Genomic DNA, 20,513 nt, shown 5'->3' on the forward strand with positions numbered 1-20,513 from the left:
GCCAGAGAAGGCTTTTGTAGGACACCATCTTGAGAGGAGCCAGAGAGAAAAGAAGGGGGACGAAGGTGCAGACTTCAGACTCAGCAATTTGGGAAGAGGACTGGTTGGGCAGCATGGCTCAGTCCCAGGAGAGCTTGGTGTAAGGCCTTCCCTCAAGGGCTCGCATGAAAGGATAAACAGCAGACACTCAACAAGCTGAGTTGCTTCAGACTGCTCATGTGTTCCTGAAGTGTCCATGCGGGGCTCAGAGATTACATAGATAGGTGGACTGACTTTAGAGTTAAGGTAAGAATGAAGCTGCTGTTGGGTCACATGGGGTAGAGGTGACAGGACTGTAAGAGGCAACAGGATATGTATCTATACATTTAAAGCTGAAAGCTATGCGTTGGTTTCCTGGTAGCAGGCATAGAAAGTGATGCTTTGGCAAGGCAGCTGAGTGCACACGGGGTGGAGGAAACTTTGTGGAAGGTGGAAGGAAATGAATGGGGAGATGGCAGAGGTTCTAATAACAAGAACAGCACTGAGAAAATGTGAAACACTCTGACACAGACTGCAGACCCCCTCTGGATGTGAAAACACCTCTGAGTGGTCACAGGACCTAGTTACTTGTCCTGGGCTTGATATTGGCAGCCAAGGCAACTTGGCAGGTGGAGAGAAAAACTGATTTCTCCTCAAAACAAGTTCTCAAAGAAGAAAACTATGGACTGACGAGTAGGAATAGGAATGGAAAAAAAAACAGTTTTATTGAGCATTAGATATATAGCAGTTACTGAGCCAGCAATTTAAACACATGCTCTGGTACCCTCAGACACTCTGTTCAATTTCTTCATTTTTATGACTGTAGGATGAATTTGGTTTTCTTAGATGCTCTCTGAGTGCAGCCCATCCAGAACCTTCACAAAGACTATTGGCTTGCCTGTCCACTCTTCTTTCTAACCATACATAAGCCTACATCTGAATCTGAACCACCATGTTCCACAAAACAAAACAGAAAACAAAGCAACAAGCAGTCAGTACTCAAAATACGCTTGCTAAAAGATTAAACTAATGAACAGAGAACAATGTGCTGGAGAATGGTGAAATTGACTGTTAGCTTCCAAACTGCAAAAAACTTTAATCCTCTCTATGCCTGAAATAATGACTGTTAGAGGCTTGCTTCCCTAGGATGAACACAGAAAACCTCATCTCAGGCACATGGGCCAGACCACCCCTTCTTCTTAGGCGACTCTTGTCCACAAAACTACAATTAACTAAGAAATACAGAGAGCAGGAGAAGTAATCTCCCCAGGGTAGAACACATCAATTGGTTATTCAAAACCAAATAGCCCTGAAAACATACAGACAAGTAACATTATATAGACCGAGTAAGCTATCTTTAAAAATACATATGCATGTAATAGAAATTAATGAAAAAAGTGAATTTGAAAGTGAGAATGAGGGGTACTTGAGGGAGTCTGGAGGGGAGAAAAGGAGGGGAGAAATGCTGTAATTATTATAAGCTCAAAAATAAAAAAAAGTCAAAAAAAAAAAAAAAAAGGTCTCCTGTCTGTCTTGATAAATGAACAAAGCGGTGAGGTCAGAGGACTCTCATTCTCACTGTGTCAGTTGCTCAACTGTGACGTGTGGTAAGTGACTCTCATGTGTCTCTAAGTACAAAGCAGGGAGAACCCCTTGGATGTCACTCCCCACATGATGAATACAAAAGTTTGCAGCCCTGGGGTTGTGATGCGTAAACAATGTGACTGATCCCTCTGTGCTGTTTTAGCCTCAGACACATCTTATTTCCAGAACATCACTGGACTTTTATGGTCCGATATCTGTAGTCAGTTAACATTCTAGAAAACACACCCACAGTTTGTGTGTGTGTGTGTGTGTGTGTGTGTGTGTGTGGTGAGTAATCAGTCATTATAACTATGGCTTTGAGATGTTTGTAAAGATTAAGGGTTGAGGTGAGCTCAAACATCTTTACTGAAAGGAAAAAACATCTGCCATGCAGCCGTTTCCTCTCCACACCGGCTACTTTGGACTGAGAACATTCCAGAACCGTTGCCTATTGCTCTGTGCTAGCTTATACTGCTTCTCTTCTCTTCCTCACCTTATGATTCCCTGCTAACATTCAAGGTCAAGCTCCCCAGGCGTAAACGACTCACCTGTGTGCGTTTGACCCTTTGTAACTGAGGTGAGTAGAATGATGCCTCTCATTTTTGATTAATTGGAGACAGTTCTGTGTGGATGCCCCTTATTGGAGCGTAGCTCATCTCTCACCTTTGTGTGTTTCCTGTTTACATATTCAAAGAAGATGGAAGGTGTGGAACACAACCAAAGCTCCCAGTGATAGCACCAAAAGTACATCTTTTCTTCCAGCTTTATAAATTGGAGGTTTGATAACTGCTGGGTTTTTTGGGTATGACTATCTTAAACCACACTGTTGTAAGTCACACAGTCTTCCTCTTGCTGGGCATCCCTGGCCTAGAGGACCAGCACATGTGGATTTCCATCCCCTTTTTCATTTCTCATGTCACTGCCTTGCTTGGGAACAGCCTGCTCATCTTCATCATCCTCACAAGGCCCAGTCTCCATGGACCCATGTACCTCTTCCTCTGCATGCTGGCAGGGGCAGACATTGTGCTCTCCACATCCACAGTTCCCCAGGCCTTGTCCATCTTCTGGTTCCACGCTGGGGAGATCTCCCTGGATCGCTGCATCACTCAGCTCTTCTTCATCCACTCCACCTACATCTCTGAGTCAGGGATCTTGTTGGTGATGGCATTTGACCGCTACATTGCCATTTGCTACCCCCTGAGGTACACCACCATTCTCACAAACTCCCTGATTGGGAAAATCGGAGTGACCATCTTTCTGAGAAGCTATGGTACAATTTTCCCCATAATATTTCTTCTGAAAAGATTAACTTTCTGCAAAAATAATATTATTCCACATACCTTTTGTGAGCACATAGGCTTGGCTAAATATGCTTGCAATAATATCCGAGTAAACATTTGGTATGGGTTTTCTGTCCTAATATCAACAGTGGTCTTAGACGTTGTGTTAATTTTTGTTTCCTATGTGCTGATCCTCCGTGCCATCTTCCGCATGCCTTCCCAGGATGCTCGCCACAAAGCTCTTAACACATGCGGCTCCCATGTCTGCATCATTATCCTTTTTTATGGGCCTGGGATCTTCACGACACTTACACAGAGGTTTGGGCGCCACATCCCACCTCATATCCACATTCTGCTGACTAATGTCTGCATTCTGGCTCCACCTATGCTGAACCCCATCATTTACGGGATCAAGACCAAGCAAATCCAGGAGCAGATGGTTCATGTCTTGTTTACAAACCATAAGTAAATTTGGGTCAAAACCTCAGTGTTTGGCACCTACAGTTTTCTATTGAGTGATCTTTGGAGCTGGTAGATGGGACAGGTCAGCTGATGCATAGCTCAATGGGTTCTGCATCAGAACAACTTTACAGGGAAGGCTGAAGAATGTATTCTCTGGTTCAACCCCGTGAGACCACTGCCATGTTCTCATATAGTATACTGAACAAGGTACCTTCTGTGTAGACCCTGGGGTAGTGAGGGTTGTGTCCAGTCACCATGGTCCCCTGACACTAGCATGAGGTTTAGAAGTAGATAAAGTAAGTGAGAATACTCTATTGCTTTGGAATTTTCTCCATGAAGTTTCTCCAATTCTGAGGCATTTATGATATCTTTGGACAACCACACAGAACTTCATTCTTTCAAGCCCTTCATTTTAGTGAAGTGACACCCTGGATCAGTGACTTCTGGGCTCTGCAGTTATTCCTTTTTATATCAAAATTTACTTAGACCGAGTGCATGTATGTAGCTGGGGGCTGTAAGCTATGTTGTTTATGTTTTGAAGAACAACCTTGAGGAACCTGAATCTGATGACTTGTTGTGAGAGAAGAGTTCTGTGTTTTCTGAAGGGGTGCTGTCTACTGAAAGAACACTAAGGAAACCAGGCTGTGCATCTCACTGCTCTTAAGGGACACTGAAATTCTTCAGGTACCCAATCTGGCTTTTACGTGGGTGTGGAGGACCCAAATTCAGGCATGCATGCTTTTTGTCACAAGTGCTTTATGTTCTGAGCCATGTCCGTAGCCCCTATGCTTATAAATTGACAAAAATAACAGCCATATTTGGTACTATGGAAGACTGATTTAAGATTTTCTATGGCTACCAAAACATTGGGAGGCTCAAGTCTTATAAAAATGGTGTAGCATTTGCATATTACCTGTGCATGCTATCTCATGTATTTTAAATTGTCTCTGGATTATTGAGAACACATAACACAATCTAAATACTATAAAAACCAGTCTCTATACTGTATTGCTTAGGGGATAGTGACAAAATTAAAAGACCCACATATGTCTAACATAAAAACATTTCTGCCCCAAACATTTTCTGTCATTGGTTGAATCTACTGACATAGAATCTATACATAAGGTGGGCTGACTGTGTATATAAATAAACTTTTATATGTTGATAATGTCTAACATATTTTAAAATATACAAATATCATGGAATGGCTGTCATGCACTGTCTTCTTCACAGAGAACATTTAATACTACAAGTGCTTGAAAGAAATAAGTTGGAGTTGAAATCCCAGTGGTTTTTGGTGTTTTCCCATTTCAATACTCCTTCCTCAAAGAAGAGGATGCAGCTGGAGATGATGAAGTCTGAGAGGTTGAAGAAAGACTCTAATTGAAAGAACCGTGCAAAGAGCTGAGTTCAGGTGCTAACATAGAGCAAGAGGAGCAGATTCCACTCACATAGCTGAGACCAACTCAGGTCACACAGCTTGAACAGACATCTGGGAAAAGTAGCTGAAGCTGTCCACCACAGAGGCATGTGTAAGGCATATGAAGCAAATGCCCTTTCTCTTTCAACCCCAAACTCCATGCTTCTGAATTTCGAATATTCAAGCAGAATAATAACAGACTAAAACAGCTTAATTAAAAATAGTTTTCAGTGGGCTTGGGGAGATGTGCTTCTTTTGCAGAGGACCTGAGTTCAGTTCTCAGTTCTCATTTCATACAGCCCACATGTAATTCTGCATCCAAGGGATCTGTTACTTCTGGCCTCCATAGGCATCTGCACACATCTGTGCCAAGTGCCCTTATTTACACACACGTAACTGAAAAATTGATAAAAATTAAAGATAACTTATAAAACATGACAGAAAATTAAAGTAGAAATCATGAGAGTAAAAAGAAAATAAATAGCATAATAGTAAAAACACAAGTTCAACAATATACACTATATAATCATGTGTAAATATTCTAAAAGATCACTTAGTAATGTGAGGCAAGCAGTCAACTAGCATTGCTTTATTCATCCTACCAGTAGGAAGAATGTCATAAGTGCTGAGTCAGAAAAATTATCTGTACAAAGATGAGAAAACCTATACTGTGGAGACACTAACCAGCTGAATGCCAATGTTGCCATATTAATAAAAATAAAAGTGGACTTTTGTTAGACAGTAATTGTCCCTGAACTGCAATGTTTCATCCTAGAGGGAGGTTGTTAAGAATCAGGGAGTGAACAAAATTTATAATCTCAGGAAAGACACAAGTTGTTGGAAAGTCAGAAGTTTCAGGAAGAACCCAAAATTAACACGATTCACAAGATCCCTTCCAAAGTTGTATAAATGGCCAACAGCTATTGAGTAAGAGAGACTCTGTTCTGTCAAACTGCCTGCCAGTCAGGCATTGAGCTTCAAGGATGCAGATTTGTGAATGATCACTTCTACTGGGTTTGGTTTTTGTGGCCTCCATTTCCCCCCATCATTAACCTTGCTTATTTGCAGTGTTGGACTTTGGTGGAATCATTTCTTTGGCCTGTCGTCAGTGACCTGTCCGTGCTGAGTAGATGTCTGTTCTCATTTTTCCAGGAAAAGTCACAGAGCAACTTCAGAGGAAAGGTTGTGACTGGACTCATAATAATTATGATCTGTATTCACCAGAGAATCATCGGTACTTAATATCTTCACTAAAGGGCACAGCCTTAAAGTCAGACAGGTCACTGATGACAGTAGGAGTGATCATTCACAAATCTGCATCCTTGAAGCTCACTACCTGACTGGCAGGCAGTTTGACAGAACAGAGTTTCTCTTCTCCAGTAGTTGTTGGACTCTTAAAGTCCATTAAGAGTACTGAAATGGCTTCCGGTCTGGGCCCTGGCACAGAGCAGATCCCGGGGCAGCAGTTCTGCCCCCAATCTCACAGAACCCAGAGGAAGCGGGCCTCCCAGGAACTCTAACCCGGGTAGTATCTTGGGTAAGGAGACAGCAACCTCCACCCCAAACAAGGAGTAAATGGGACCCACTAGGACCCAGGAATTCATTCCTGTCCCAGAGCACTGGTTCCTTCCTGTCACTCCTGAGCACTGAGCAGATCTTGGGCCCCAGATCTAACCCCAGTAGTAACACCCATCTCACACAGTTCTGATACAACCAGGATTATAGGAAAGGCAGGCTCCAGTCAGAGACAGGGCAGGTAGCACTAAGGAGATCCAGATGGTGAAAGGCAAGCACAAGAACATAAGCATCACCAACCCAGGGTAGTTGGCATCATTTGAACCTAGCTCTCCCACACAAGAAAGTCCTGAATTCCCCATATCACTAGGAAAGCAAGATTCAGATTTAAAATCACTTCTAATGATGGTGATAGAAGACTTTAAGAAAGACATAAATAACACTCTCAAAGAATTTGAGGAGAACACAGGTAAACAGGTAGAAGTTTTTAAAGAGGAAACACAAAAATCAATTAAAGAATTACAAGAGAATACAACCAAACAGGTGATGAAATTGAACAAAATCATCCAGGACATAAAAATGGAAGTAGAAACAGTAAAGAAATCACAAAAGGAGACTACCCTGGAGATAGAAAACCTAGGAAAGAAATCAGGAGTCATAGACACAAGCATTACCAACAGAATAAAAGAGATAGAAAAGAGAGTCTCAGGTACAGAATATACTATAGAAAATATTGGCATAATTGTAAAAGAAAACGCAAAAATGCAAAAAAACCCCCCACAAAATGCAAAAAGCTCTTAACACAAAACATCCAGGAAATCTAGGACTCAATGATAAGACCAAACCTAAGGATAATAGGTATAAATAAGAATGAAGATTCCCAACTTAAAGGGCTAATAAATATCTTCAACAAAATTATAGAAGAAAACTTCCCTAACCTAAAAAATGAGATGCCCATAAACATACAAGAAGCCTATAGAACGCCAAGTAGATTAGACCAGAAAAGAAATACCTACCGTCACATAATAATCAAAACACCAAGTACACAAAACAAAGAAAGAATATTAAATGCTGTAAGGGAAAAAGGCCAAGTAACATATAAAGGCAGACCTATCAGAATTACACCAGACTTCCCACCAGACACTATAAAATCTAGAAGATGCTGGACAGATGTCATACAGATCCTAAGAAAACACAAAAGCAAGCCCAGACTACTATACCCAGCAAAACTCTCAATTACCATAGATGGAGAAACCAAGATATTCCATGACAAAACCAAATTTACCCACTATCTTTCCACAAACCCAGCATTACAAAAAACAATAGCTGGAAAGCTCCAACACAAGGAGGGAAATTATACCCTAGAAAGAGCAAGAAAGTAATCCTCTTCCAACAAATCCAAAAGAAGATAGCCACACAAAGATAATTCCACCTCTAATAACAAAAATAACAGGAAGCAACAATCACTGTTCCTTGATATCTCCTCACATCAATGGACTCAATTCCCCAATTAAAAGACATAGGCTAATGGACTGGATACATAAACAGGACCCAGCATTCTGCTGTATACAGGAAACCCACCTCAGTGACAAAGACAGACTCTACCTTAGAGTAAAAGGCTGGAAAACAATTTTTCCAGCAAATGGTCCTAAGAAAGAAGCTGGAGTAGTCATTCTAAAATCTCCAGCCCGAGAACACAAAGGGAGGGACTCATGGCTTCACTTGTATAGGTAGTTGAGGTGTGTGCCACCACCGCCTGGCTGATATGAGTTTCTTATTGATATAAAAGTGAGATTAATATTGTTACTCTCATAGGCATTGTGCCTATATAACACATTTAAGAATTCAAGGCTTAGACCCAGTCCTTCTTTAACTTTTTTAACTGATTGGAGATGGTTAGCCTGTGATTTAAGGGCAAATTCATGGCTCTGAGTTTATTGCTAGGGTGTTTTCTGTATTTTATTTAGAAATAGCTGAGAGGAGTTAACAGACAACAGTCCAGATTGACTTACATGGATAGTTGGTTTTCAAAACGTCAGAAGTCCACAGAATTGACTTTTGTTCATTTTGATTAGAGACCTGTATGCTCCTGACAGCTTCCTGTCTTGGATTCTAAGACGAAATTGAGCATCTTTGGAGTTACTCCAGTTATGGTGAGAGAGCCACTAGGCAAGAATTGCCTTTTTATCTACAGACAAATTACTGTCCAGAAAAGGACACACTTGCAGAATAGTTGGCTGATTATATCTGCCAATACAGAGTAACCAGCCCTTAATAATTCTGCATCACTCGGTCTGTCAGATGGTCCTGGGCCAGAAGGCTGAAGATCGGATGCTCCAATGTTTTGTAATATAGGGACTGTCCAGATGTTCAGCGATGTCTATAAATTGGCTAAGTTTTAGAAGCTATGCTTGTGCTTCCCATAATTTCATTTAACTCAGTCATTCTGGATTTCTGACAGGGTTGAAGACTTATAGTCTCATAACTAATCCCAGCTATTTACTTTGAGAGAAAAGATTTGAGAGGATGGTTTTCAGCTGACATTCATTCTAAAGCCAAGAAAAAAAAAAAAAAAGCCAGGTTCAGAACTAAGTCCTTTAGTTAGGAGAGATAACAAAGGTTCTGGTCAGTCAACAAAATGATGGACTGGGTATTAGGTCTATCTTGTACCTTACTGACACTAATTGGTATAGTTATGCTCTAATTGTATTTTTAGAGAAAAGTTTTATTTTAACAGGAAGGGTGATATGTAGGAGGAGCTAAGGTGGAAGGAGTAAGGAGAGGAAGAGGAGGAGTAAGGAGAGGAGGAGGAGAGGAGGAGCTAGGGAGAGAGAGAGAGAGAGAGAGAGAGAGAGAGAGAGAGAGAGAGAGAGAGAGAGAACAAACATGGAGTCAGATGTTCATGTGTCTCTACCAGTCAAAAATAGTTGGTATATCTAGGTTGGGTATTGGGTTACACTTCTGATTGTATGGACATCTTGTTATTGAGCATTACCAAACTTATGAAGCCTTTGATCAACATTAAAAAAAATTGTTTGAAAGCAAAAAGGAGGAGGAGGGATGAATTCGGGGTTTTCTAGGGAGGGGAAATGGGGAAAGAGGATGGCATCTGAAATGTATATACAATATTTAATAAAAAAATAAAAATAATAAGAAAAAGTACTGAAATGAAGAGCAGTCAAGTCCAATGTCATGGTGAAAACCTAGTGAAAATCAGTGCTCCAATTTATTTTCCTTAAAATTTTATCTTTGCCAGGCAGTGGTGGCGCACACCTTTAATCCCAGCCCTTGGATGGCTGAGGCAGGCGGATTTCTGAGTTCGAGGCCAGCCTGGTCTACAGAGTGAGTTCTAGGGCAGCCCGGCTACACAGAGAAACCCTGTCTCGAAAAACAAAAAAAAAAATTTTTTTTAAATCTTTATTACAGAGGAGTAAAATTCCACTGTGCATCCTAATGTTCTAATAGTCTGTTGATGAATAGGGTGGCCCCACTTGCTTGCTGTGAACAACACAGCAACAACAAATATTCAGGAAAATGGATGGCTTTGGAAAGTGTTACATCAAGCGAGATGAAACAGGCTCAGAAAAGTAAAAACTTCAGACTCTGTGCCTATGCAGACCCTTACTTTTAATGTGTGATGTATGTGAATAAGAAGGTATGAGAGTGGACGAAGGCCATGGAACTAGACAGGAGGTCACGGATGGGTGTTGAGGGAAGAACAGGCAGAGGTCACATGGTACATGACTATGGGAAGGATGATATGGGGTGCGAGAGAACGAAGCTACAGATACAAAAGTTATTTTAAAACATGCTGTGGCTTTCAGTTTTTTTTTTTTTTTTTAATTTTTGTTTTTTCATTTTTAGTGGGATTTCTGAGTGTATGAACTATCGAGTCTCTGAATTGGTATCTGTTTTTTGGTGACTTTTTTGGGGGCTTTTCCCCTTCTGTTTGTTTTGTCCCATTACAGGATGTAAGTTTCTGTTCTATCTTATTATTATTATCATCTCTTAGCAGTCTGTTTGTATTCTAAAGAGAAACAGAAAGGGAGTGGATCTGGAGGGGAGGGAAGATGGAGAGGAACTGGGAGGAGTAAAGGGAGGGGAAACCATAATCGGGATATACTTGTGTTGGGTAAAAGTGGGGGGTCGCGTGTCTGCCATGCCACAGGGCTAGGGCCACTGCTCAGGAGGCAGGATGCAAGAAGAGGAAAGTTTGACTGTGCTCACCCCACCACGGCCGGGCAGGAGTCGGGCTGTGTGAAGACACTGGACCTGGCTCTGGGGGTGGGGGAGTGCAGTCTTGAGGTCTTCGAGGAGCCAGAGCTAGCTGGTGGTGGTAGTGTTGGTGGTTGGTGTTCCTGGGCCTGCTGAGAGGTCGGGGACATCTGGTTCTCAGGCTTTTGGGTACCCAGGCTCTGCTGGAAGCTGCATAAGAGCTGAGAAAGAAGTGAGGGCCCACGAGCCGGACGTCTGCTTGGCTTGGCTTACCTTGGCTTGGTCAGGGGTGGCTTGCTTGGGTTGGTGGTCGCTGTGGCTGGGAACACAGAGAGAGGTCTTCTGCGGGAGATTAGAAGGTGGCAGCTCTGTAGGTGAAGGCCTTCTCTATCACTCCTCACAGCAGATCCTGATGAAATAGAAACAGTCCACGGTTTTAAGGTTTTTATTGTCATGGTGGAGAGTAAATGGGTAAAACCCCCATACCCTGTTTTCTCAGGGCGGGCTTGAGATTAAATACCTTTTGCAGGAAGGAGGGTCTGGGAAGGAAAGCTTAACTGGTTAAGGTCTTCTGGCCTTTAGGTAACTTATTAATATGGAGATCTGTCTTGAGGCTATGTGACCTGTGGTCATGCCTTCTACCTGTGAAGGGGCTCGGGCTTCTAGGGGCATTGCCCTTACGTGACTGAAGGACACAAATCTATGTAGGGCTGCAGCCTTGTGTCAGGAGCCTAGAGTCTGGTGGCATGTAGAAATGCCTGCCATCCCTTAGGGTCACCTGGGTCCCACCTGGGTCCCCCTCAGGATCACCTGGGGTGTCCGGGGGTTTCTAGCCCGTGTTCGACCAGAAACCAGGCTGCCTTTCACGGTCCTACATACATGTGAGAAAAAAAATCTAATTTCAAGTAAAGAAAAAAATAAATGAGAAGAAAATGCCATAATAAAATCTAGTCATCTGTGTGCTAAATACATAATTAAATATAAAGTAAAATAATATAAATAATATAAATAAAGTAAATAAAATGCATACAACTCAAAACTTATAAACAGAAAGAAAATCAAGGAAACAGCCTAGATGTTCATCAACAGATAGTGAAAATGTGGTGGGTTCATACAATGGAAATTTACTCAGTTATAAAGGAAAATGAAGTTTATTTTCATTACAGGATATATCAAAATATTCGATCATTGTTTTATAGCTAGATAGGGATTAATAGCCTTGGAGGCCATTAATGATAGACCTCCTTCTTCATAATTCACTTTGGACCCATCCCCCATATCTGTGGTGACACTGAAGAAAGAAACATTGCAATTGCCCTGTCTTAAGATTTTAAAATACTCTATGAAATGGTGAAGGTTTCAGGGCTTTGCTGGGGCCCATTAAGGGAAAGTTACTTCCTTCTGCTCAAAGGAACTTCCACTCTGGGATCTACTCAAGATATGGCCTTCTGATCTGCCCCAAGGGTTAGAACAGTACATACATCATCCCCTCCCTTAAGAAGTAATCCAACTGAGCCTGTCAATCATTCCTCGGAAACATATGCTAAAGACATGGGCAGAATAGTTGCACTTTCAATGAAGCAATGTACTTATACTTCCCAGAAGCCCCTTTCTTGATTCAGCTGCTTGCAGGTCTTCACTTACTGCCTGCTTTTTGGAGTTCTAACTCAGAAAGATTAACTTTTCCCTTTCTTCCCTTTTTTGGATCCTGGTGGGCCTTCTCATTCTTTCTTTGAAGTCTCCAATGCATCGTACAGCTGCAATATGTCTACCTGTAGAGTACCACTGCGGAACCTCCTGGTTTCTCCGCCCTTAATGCAAAGGGCCAGGCTATCTCTTTCATCTTATCAATCTCTCTCCTCCCAGAAGCTGCCAAGATTACACTTTGCCAAGATTGTTTCACTTCCTTTGGGTTCATTTGTAAATTCTTTGGAGACAACAATTGAAATGTTTACTTACTAGAAAGAGCACATGTCTGGGTCTTCTCCAGAGATGGAGGAGAAGGTGGTGGTGTGCTGTAATAATGAGACTCTGTATCTAAGGCTGGGGAGGGAGATTTTGGAAACACAGCTCTAAATTTGATCTCCCTGGTGTGGTAGCTTCCCTTGGGGCCTTCAACCAAATTTACAAAAAGCCTCTGCTCCCTCCAACATTGAGTCTTGTGTGAACTTCTACTATTCTATCCTATAATGATTGTATTGGAGGCAGGAGAGTTATTTATTAGTGTGGGGTGATTTTCTTGTTGAAGCAGGCAGATAACCCAACAAGACTAGAGGGTTCTGGGTCTGAGGTAAGTGTCCAAGAATACAAAGGTGTTTGTCTGGACAGAGAAAAGTGTAGATCCACAACTGTAAGTGACTCTAGAGGACAGAGAGTGAGGCCTGGGAGGGGAGAGGTAAAGGCCGTGGAAGTCTATCTGGATCTTAGGTGCCCAGAAGCACTGACTCCTTCCTAAGATCTGCTTGGGCCCCAACCACTGTACATATCCTGCCCCCTGTTTTCCCCCATTCTCATTTTTACATGCTAGATTCTGGAAGGAGACAATGAAAAACAAAGTTCAAAAATCAATTCAGAGCAAACTAAGTGAAGAGCAATTAAAGCAAGACTTTGCTGCTTTGTCATCCAAAAGCTGGGGCTGCCCCCTGACTCTTCCAGGAGTTGCTGGGTCTTCCTGTTTCTGTTCAGGAGGGTGATGTGTGTAGCTGGGTTGGGCCCCTTGTAGCATTTTCATACCTCTTTGAGTTCTTGCCATCTCATCCAGACTTCTGTCATAGCGGGTAGAACTTTAGTCTTTGTAAGCTGTTGATTGACTTGTGGTAGCTGATGTCCACATAGGAATTGTGCCAAACCAGATCCTTCAGTCTATCAGACCAAATTACTCTCCCCCTTGTGGTCCCATAGTGTCTTATTGTACACTAGTGTGTTTAGTTAGCATATTATTTCGGTTAGTGATGTAAAACTCTACCTGGATACAATATTTCTATCTCCTCTAAGATACAGAACACAGCATATTCAGCTGCTTATCTAACATAGTTTCAGGCACACCAGCAGTGAAAAACAACTAGGAGGAACTAGATGACTCTGGTATCATCAAAAATACCTTTGAATACAATATGAGCTTTCAGTTTTCTGTGAAAGCTTATCTCTATCAATATGGGCACTGTAAACCATACTGGTATTAGTCACACAGTCTTCCTCTTGCTGGGCATCCCTGGCCTAGAGGACCAGCACATGTGGATTTCCATCCCCTTCTTCATTTCTTATGTTACTGCCTTGCTTGGGAACAGCCTGCTCATCTTCATCATCCTCACAGGGCCCAGTCTCCATGGACCCATGTACCTCTTCCTCTGCATGCTGGCGGGGGCAGACATTGTGCTCTCCACATCCACAGTTCCCCAGGCCTTGTCCATCTTCTGGTTCCACGCTGGGGAGATCTCCCTGGATCGCTGCATCACTCAGCTCTTCTTCATCCACTCCACCTACATCTCTGAGTCGGGAATCTTGTTGGTGATGGCATTTGACCGCTACATTGCCATTTGTTACCCCCTGAGGTACACCACCATTCTCACAAATTCCCTGATTGGGAAAATCGGAGTGGCCATCTTTCTTAGAAGCTTTGGTACAATTTTCCCTATAATATTTCTCCTGAAAAGACTAACTTTTTGCAGAACCAACATTCTTCCACATACAGCTTGTGAGCACACTGGTGTGTCCAAATTTGCGTGTAATGACCTCCAAATGAATATCTGGTATGGATTTTTCATTTTAATGTCAACAGTAACTTTAGATGTTGTGTTGATTTTTGTTTCCTATGTGCTGATCCTCCGTGCCATCTTCCTCATGCCTTCCCAGGATGCTCGCCACAAAGCTCTTAATACGTGCGGGTCCCACGTCTGTGTCATCATCCTCTTCTATGGGCCTGGGATTTTCTCAACCCTCACCCATCAGTTTGGATATCAGATCTCAACTGGTGTCCATGTCCTACTTGCTAATATCTGCATTCTGGCTCCACCAATGTTGAACCCCATCATCTATGGAGTCAAGACCAAACAAATCTGAGACCAAGTGACTCATATCTTGTTTCTGAAAGTAATATGACTTTCAGAACAGAAACCAAAGTACTGCATTCTCAGCACTCTAGTCACATGCAAGGTAAACTCTAACAGCCCTGTTAGGTGAGAGACATTGAGGCACTCAATTTATTTGACTAGCCCTCTTTCTGAATAAATTCCATTAGGGGAGTTTTGATATGCTTTTCAAGGTCTCAGATCAATAATGAGATTGGTGTACTTGGGGATCAGTAGCTTTTCAGACTCAGAGTCTGAGAAATATATTTATCTTTTAAATCCAAGTCCTAGTTCATAACCTATAGATATGCATTTTGACAGAGAGCTGTAGCTGACTGCTATCAGATTTCTTGTATATCAAATTAATTGTCATTCTTTTTTTCTATGTTGAGCATTCCTCTATGTGTTTTCCATCTCTTCTCCTCTAATATAAATCTTTATTTCTCTCAGGCTCATTTCATCTCCATATATATTGTTATTCAAAAGAAGGACTCATGAGAAGATAAAAACCTATGGGGCCCCAGTATGATAGCACAGTCAGTCTTTCTGTCTCCGTGTGTCTCTCTGTCTGTCTCTTGTCTCCGTATTGTTCCCAATCCACTCACTTCCTCTGTCTTTCCTTACTCTCCACCTTGCTTCCCCTCTTGTTCTTGCCCCATCACAGCAAAATGTCTTGAAAAAGTTGCATCTTTATTATTTGTTTTCTCTCTTCTCCACTCTTTGTGACACACTGCTGTCACACTTTCCCCCTATATCAATGACAATGTATGTTACTGGGACAATGTATTTAGTGTCAACTGTAGGAACACAGTCAAAAGAATGAGTCATGCTGAACAATGCCTTAGTGAACTGTGGGAGAGGCTTGAGGAGAACAGGCGGAGTGCCTTTCTCCTCAGGTGCATCTTGTTCCCTGAACTGTTCTTGGATGTGCTCTTGTGTCTCCTGTGACAAACATTACATTCAGTTTATATGACATATTTATTCTTATTGGATGTCAGATCATAGCTATAGAATCTAATCTGGGGAATGTACTCTGAATCTGAATATGGTTTTCTGTGCTTTTGTGCTTTTCTAAATATAATCTATAATACGTTCCATACAATTGTATTTAAAGTGGTCTGTCCTGAGAAAGTTCTGGGAAAGGCTACTCTGTTAATATTATGTATGCACTTACTGGCTTTTATTTACGTGTTTTTTCTGAACTCAAACAGTCTTCCCTTGGATCACTACTTCCGTTGTTGCATCATGTATAAAAGCATACCAAACCTGAAGAAATGTTGTCTACAACATTAGCCTGTGGTTTGCCCCATTCTTTCAGATCCTTGGATCCCAGGTCTGGAAGACAGCATCTACACAGGTCAGCCAACAATTCAACAGTCAGTCAGACTCTACATCGTATCATGAAGTAGTAACAGCATTGACAAACCTTCTCTCTTTCTGGAAAATTATCACTCCTCCCATGTCAGGTAACATAACAGAAAATTCATTATAAAAATCATCTACCCTTTCTTATAGACACATTGATTAATAACATTTTCTAAATATACTTCCTACTATGCATATGAGTCAGTTAGATTTATCCTACCCACTCTTCTCAGTAAGGCTATATGGACTTACTCTCATGCATAAAATACCAATGTCTATGGGCATTTGTAGTGTATGCTATCTGAAACTCTATACATTTGTTATTAATTCTTTTTTAGTTGTTTTGTAAAAATTTCAAGGTAAACTCTCTGACCTGAAAATACACTTTTCTGGTATCTGTAAAGTACAAATTAATTTTTTATATTTAAAAGAAATTAAAATAATTAATTTTTCTTTGTTCATGTTTGAGTTTGTGATTTTCAAAACACTGGTCCTGAGATTTAAACTGGTAAATTTATGAACATAAATTATTTATAGTATCATCCTTTTTGTTTTATTAACACTCACCACACATTTTAATGGTGTTCAATGTGATGTTTCAGTACATGGATAGGGCATGCACTGGCCAGCTCCTTCCTCCTCATTCTCTCCTTCACAACCTCTAGCGATCACCATATGCCTTTAGGCTGCCCTTTTAATTTTTCATGTAATCTTAGGATATTTTTTTCAATCTAAAATTTTGTTATTATTCACTTAGATATTCTTCTTGATTTTTTATTGTTTTCTTTTTAGATCTATTTTTTCAAAATAAGACGTTAAGAAAATGTTAACGTTAGGAAAACGTTAGGAAAGCAAAGAAAAATGATGCATAATTGGTAATCTGAGTATGTCTCTCTGCTTTTTGCTCCCTTATTCAGTTGCATCTTTTTGGGTGTGGAATACAAGCTTCCCTCCTGCAATATCCTGTAGTATGATTCTTGCTACATATGAAGTATAGTGCCATCTCCTCATGTCTCACAGGGTGAGTTCAGGAACAGGCAGACTAGACCCGTAAAAAATACACAATCTTGTTAGTCACGGACGAAAGAAGGGAAAGATTTCTCTTAGTTGCAGTTGTTTGTAATAACTTCATCAAAATAGCTTTTTTTTTGAGTTTGTTATACGTGGATTAGCTATCATGTATTCATTGGACACAGTGGTAGGTTCCATGGACACCTTCATTCACGTATGTTAGGTATTTTTCACTCTACTCACCCCATCCCCTCAGATTCCTTCTTTTTGCCCCTCCCACTAGCTCTACATTCACTTATTCTTACTGACTTTCATGTCATATACATACATAGCCATATATGTCACATAGATGTAATTCTATACATCTAAAATCTAGGATTCACAGATGAGAGAGGAGACATTTGTCTTTTTGAATCTGACTTATTTTGCCTAACATGATAGCTTCAGTTGTATTCATTTCTCTGCACATTAAATGATTTCATCCTTTTACGGCTGAATGAAATGCTGTTTGTATATATGCACCACATTTTCCTTATTCATCATTTGTTGATGGACAACTGGGCTGATTCTACTAACTTCTGTTTCTTATTTTAGATCTCTGTTTTCTGCCTCTAACCTCCAAGACTCCTAACCTCTTTATTATTTTTGTGTTTCTTCTAATAACATTGGGAAACATTTTCCTAACTTGTGGTTGATTTTTACTAATAATCTTTGTCTCTGTCTAATAAACTGGTCAACTAAGACATTGAGTCTTATTTTTTATTCAATGATTGAACTTAACATTTGATAACATTTAATTTATCTTCACAGAAAAATGTTGCAGTTGGACTAGTGCTGCTATGTATTCAAATGTTGAACATTGTTTCCAAAAATCTAGTTGTCCCCAATGAGGAGATGCTCAGGTATACAAAGTGATGCTATAAAACCTGGCCCCTCAAGTTAATTGGTCAATAAAAGGCTAAAGCCTATGATTGGGTAGTAGGTAGAGGTAGGCAGGTTTTCAGGTACCTGGCTGGGGGTCCAAGGTAGAGACAAGAGGGGAAAGAAGAAAGGATACAGAGAGAAGAGGAAGCCACCACGAGAGGAGATGGACCACGTGGCCAGGAGAAACAGCAAGCAACAAGGGACATAATAGGATAGGATGTAAGTTAAAATACCCCCAGAAGCTGCCCAATCTAGGCTTACAGCTGTAAATAGAATACCTGGATTGTGTGTCTTTCATATAGGCTAACAAGAATAAATGATTCCTTTTACAGAAAAAATGTGCAGAAAGAAGAACATTTGCATGTACTTCTATTCTCCCTTCCTCTGGTTTTGTCTTCTATTAACATCCTGCATTGGTGTGGTGCATTTATTCAGACTGATCATTAATACTGCTATATTATTACTAATAAAACCATATTTTCCATTGCTAGGCTTTGTTGATAGTCTAGGTAGACAGTAATTTTATTTATCGTATTCTGATCTCCATGAATTTCGGAGTTAACTGGGTTCTTATTAATGTGAGATTGGTCAGATAGTGGAAGAGAAAGCTTAATGGATTTGATCATGTTTAAGAGAAAATTATAATGGTGAATGTCTTCCAAGACTAAATGGAAGAATATAAATGACAACATACTGGTGAAAATGTAGTAACTGCAGTTACCTGCACAGGCCCTGTCAAGGCTAAGGCAGATAGCATCCAGCATGGATGAAGATGAGTCCCTAGGGGTCCTTCTCTAGCTGAGGAGCTCATGACAGTTGATGGCTGCCAAAGGAGAGGGAGTAAATTTTCTTTGGTTTGTGTGGACCCAAGTATGTTGTCCATGGTCTCTAACTTTGCTAGTCCCCACATCCATGAGGCAGTAATTGAATTAGAAGGTTATGTACAAAAAAGTGTTGGGGACCGACTTTTAGCAGAAAGCGGCTATCAGCTTTGCAGCCATCTTGAGCCATATACCCTGACATGAGATTTGAATTACAATAGCCTACAACAGCTGAGAACACTCTGATAATCTTGGTTTAGATACGTTGAGATTAAAGGTGTGTGAGATTATAGAGATCAGAGTTAGAGACAAGACCTAAGGGCATGATTAAAGGTGTAACTTAGAGGCGTGGCTTAGAAGTCAGATTATAGAAGCCAAAACCAGAGATCAGAGAATATAGACGGAGATCAGAGAATACAAGGGATCATCAGAGATGAATCTCAGACATTAGGTAGAATCTGCCCTCACCCTCGCTCTTGCTGAACCCCCGACCTGCAGACCGGAGCAGCAGCTTGTGCCGGGATACAGTGGCCGCCCAAATGTGGGTCGGCCCGGGCCTCAACATTTTGCTCAGGCCGAGACATTTTTTAGCCGCCCCAACGTGGGACTAGTGCAGTCCCCAACATGTTTGGGGAAGTCTAAGGCCTACTGTGAGGAGACAGTTGAAGTGGATATGATAAAGATGCATCATATACATATATGTGAATGTCAAACACAGATAGAAATATTATTAAAAGTTATAAATCACTAAGCAGAATATAAATAACACAGAGTGGGCTGGTAACTTAGGAAGGAAATGTTATGTTATGTGATGTTAATGGAATACAATCTTTTTGAGGTTATAATGTAATACATGTAGCTGGCCAATATGTGGGCAACCAAACTGTGACTAGACAGTAGATGTTAGAAATTAGTGAATCTGGAAATACATAGGTGAAGAGATTATGGGAATGAATATCTAGAATAGAGTGGAGAGAAACAGAGCTGAAGAGGAAACAATTGAGAGTACGGGCAGTGGGGAATGGATAAAAGAAATGTGTGTATCCACATAAAAGAGCATATTACTCAGCCTTACAAACAAGGAACTCCTGTCCTTTGCAGCAGCATGCACAAGCCTAAAGGTATCATGGTAGGTGAAATAAGTCAGATGCAGGAAGAAAACATGATGCATGACAAATGCCTGTGTAATCTAAAGTAGCCAGGTTCTCAAAAGCAGGGAATAGAATGTTGGTTGTCCAGGATGAGGGAGGGGGAGCTGGGGAGGTGTTCCAAGGACTCAGCATCTTAGTTATGAGATATGGGTGTTTTGGAAAACTAATGTTCAGGGCTGTGTCATCAGGACGCTTGAAATTTGCTAAGATGTAGACTTCTTCACAAAAACAAACCCAGAGGAATTATGTGAGGTAATGCATATTTTTATTAGCTTTATTATGGTGGTTATTTCAATACACATACATATTAAAACACCCATTTGTATACATCAAACCCGTTATGCATTTAATCTGTCAACTGTAAGTCAGTAAGTTTTGGGGAAAAAGAAGGGAGGGAGGAATTAGTTTTCTACATGGACATTGAACTGTTTATCCAAGGTGCCAGCATCTTGCATGTGCTTGTGAAGGAATCTAGCAGGTCTGTGTCAGCATCGAGGAGGAGAAGTCAGATGATACAGTCCCAGACGAGCAGCAGCTTCTACAAGAGAATCCAGTAAGTACCAATCTGGAAACAAGCCCCAAAGCATCAGTAAGTCCCACCAGCTTAAGTAAATTGCATCATCCACAGATGAAGACTTCACTAGACAGTTTTTATTTGCAGATTTTCTTTGTTGACTGCA

General features: G+C 41.0%; 2 protein-coding genes across 2 annotated transcripts; both read left to right on the plus strand.

The window, feature by feature from the left end:
- The first annotated feature begins 213 nt into the window (after positions 1-213).
- On the plus strand, positions 214-5,440 carry LOC117693722 (olfactory receptor 52B4-like). Its single transcript, XM_076942038.1, has 3 exons — positions 214-285; positions 2,122-2,179; positions 2,297-5,440. Exon 3 carries the CDS (start codon positions 2,407-2,409, stop codon positions 3,349-3,351), a length of 945 nt encoding a protein of 314 aa, XP_076798153.1. The 5' UTR covers positions 214-285; positions 2,122-2,179; positions 2,297-2,406; the 3' UTR covers positions 3,352-5,440.
- An 8,207-nt stretch (positions 5,441-13,647) lies between these two features.
- On the plus strand, positions 13,648-15,604 carry LOC117695477 (olfactory receptor 52B4-like). The gene has a single exon (XM_034486368.2). It carries the CDS (start codon positions 13,648-13,650, stop codon positions 14,551-14,553), a length of 906 nt encoding a protein of 301 aa, XP_034342259.1. The 3' UTR covers positions 14,554-15,604.
- The last annotated feature ends 4,909 nt before the right edge of the window (positions 15,605-20,513 follow it).

Source organism: Arvicanthis niloticus, chromosome 1, assembly GCF_011762505.2.
Source record: "Arvicanthis niloticus isolate mArvNil1 chromosome 1, mArvNil1.pat.X, whole genome shotgun sequence".
In the NCBI taxonomy this organism is placed as follows: domain Eukaryota; kingdom Metazoa; phylum Chordata; class Mammalia; order Rodentia; family Muridae; genus Arvicanthis; species Arvicanthis niloticus.

Excerpts from the sequence above, each read along its gene's own strand:
- LOC117695477 (XM_034486368.2), top strand. The coding sequence starts at position 13,648 with ATGGGCACTGTAAACCATACTGGTATTAGTCACACAGTCTTCCTCTTG.
- LOC117693722 (XM_076942038.1), top strand. The coding sequence starts at position 2,407 with ATGACTATCTTAAACCACACTGTTGTAAGTCACACAGTCTTCCTCTTG.